The sequence below is a fragment of the Arachis ipaensis genome, chromosome B02 (assembly GCF_000816755.2).
Source record: "Arachis ipaensis cultivar K30076 chromosome B02, Araip1.1, whole genome shotgun sequence".
In the NCBI taxonomy this organism is placed as follows: Eukaryota; Viridiplantae; Streptophyta; class Magnoliopsida; order Fabales; family Fabaceae; genus Arachis; species Arachis ipaensis.
Genome location: NC_029786.2, coordinates 101,167,916 through 101,169,283, shown reverse-complemented (window position 1 = coordinate 101,169,283; position 1,368 = coordinate 101,167,916). Strand labels below are relative to the sequence as shown.

Here is a 1,368-nt window from a genome sequence, read left to right as displayed (position 1 = left end):
GTAAATATTATTATTTTTTATAAACATAATTTTATGAACAAAATATTTGTAAAAAAGAAAATTAGCTAAACAAAAAATTGAAACTTTTAAGAAGCTCTAATGTACTTTTTCCCCTCAAACGTTATTACTAAACACACCCTAAATTATTGGTTTAATTTACCATCAATAGGAATCTTTGACTCTATCTCTATAGTGCTACATATGTTTCACCATTTCAATATATAGAGATTAACCAAAGAAAAATAATTTGCAAACCAAGAACTAACCATGGAGTTTTCATTATCACTTCTTTTAATTTCCATTTTTGTGTTTGCAATTATTCATCTTCTAATCTCCAATTTAGGCATTAAAACACAAAAATCCACCAAACTTCCACCGGGACCAAAACCTTTACCAATCATAGGAAACATCTTAGAACTTGGTAATCAACCTCACCAAGCACTTGCTAAGCTTTCTCAAATCTATGGACCAATAATGACTCTTAAGCTTGGTAACATAACAACCATAGTTATTTCCTCTCCCCAATTAGCCAAAGAAGTACTCCATAAAAATGACCTAATTTCATCTTATAGAGCAGTTCCGGATACTCTTCGTGCACTTGATCACAATCTATATTCGGTTGGATGGATGCAACCTTCAAACGAATGGAGGATTCTTCGGAGAATTTGTGCTACCAAAGTGTTCTCTTCGCAACAACTCGATTCGACACAAGTTCTTAGACAAAAGAAAGTGGAAGAACTCATGGATTTTGTCAAGAAAAGAAGTGAAAAAGGTGAAGCTTTAGATATCGGTGAAGTTGCTTTTATAACCGTGCTTAATTTTGTATCAAACACCTTCTTTTCCATGGATTTGGGTGATTATAATTCTTCTAAGTCTCAAGAATGGAAGAAGAACTTTTGTTCTATCACTGAAGAAGCCGGAACGCCTAATATTGTGGACTTCTTCCCAATCTTTCGGTTGCTTGATCCACAAGGTGCACGTGCAAGAATGACCAAGTATCTTAGAGAGTTGATAGATTTTTTTGATGGTCTTGTCGAAGAAAGGTTGAAATTAAGGGGTCTAGAAATGGAAACTAAGACGTGCAAAGATGTTTTAGATTCCGTGTTACAAGTTATGTTGGAAGAGAATTCTCAAGTGACCCGACTCCATGTGTTGCATCTATTCTTGGTAAGTATAATATGATTTTGTTAATTGTTTTTAAATAAGTTCTCTTAAGTTAACTTCTAATATTATATCATCACTATTAATTAGTCAGGCACGTGGTAGGTAGAAAATAACTAGTAACAAGTTTAGAAGAAATCAAACACATTAATACCATATGAAAACAACGTAATCATATTACAAATCCATACATAAAAATCAAACATC

The 1,368-nt window shown here is 32.9% G+C and overlaps 1 protein-coding gene across 1 annotated transcript in view; it reads left to right on the top strand.

The window, feature by feature from the left end:
* The window catches only part of LOC107626005 (geraniol 8-hydroxylase-like), a 2,575-nt gene continuing 1,307 nt past the window's right edge, over positions 101–1,368 (top strand). The window contains exon 1 of the mRNA XM_016328767.2: positions 101–1,167. Coding sequence (XP_016184253.1) covers positions 268–1,167 — 900 coding nt within the window. The 5' untranslated portion in view covers positions 101–267. The remainder of the gene's footprint in view (positions 1,168–1,368) is intronic.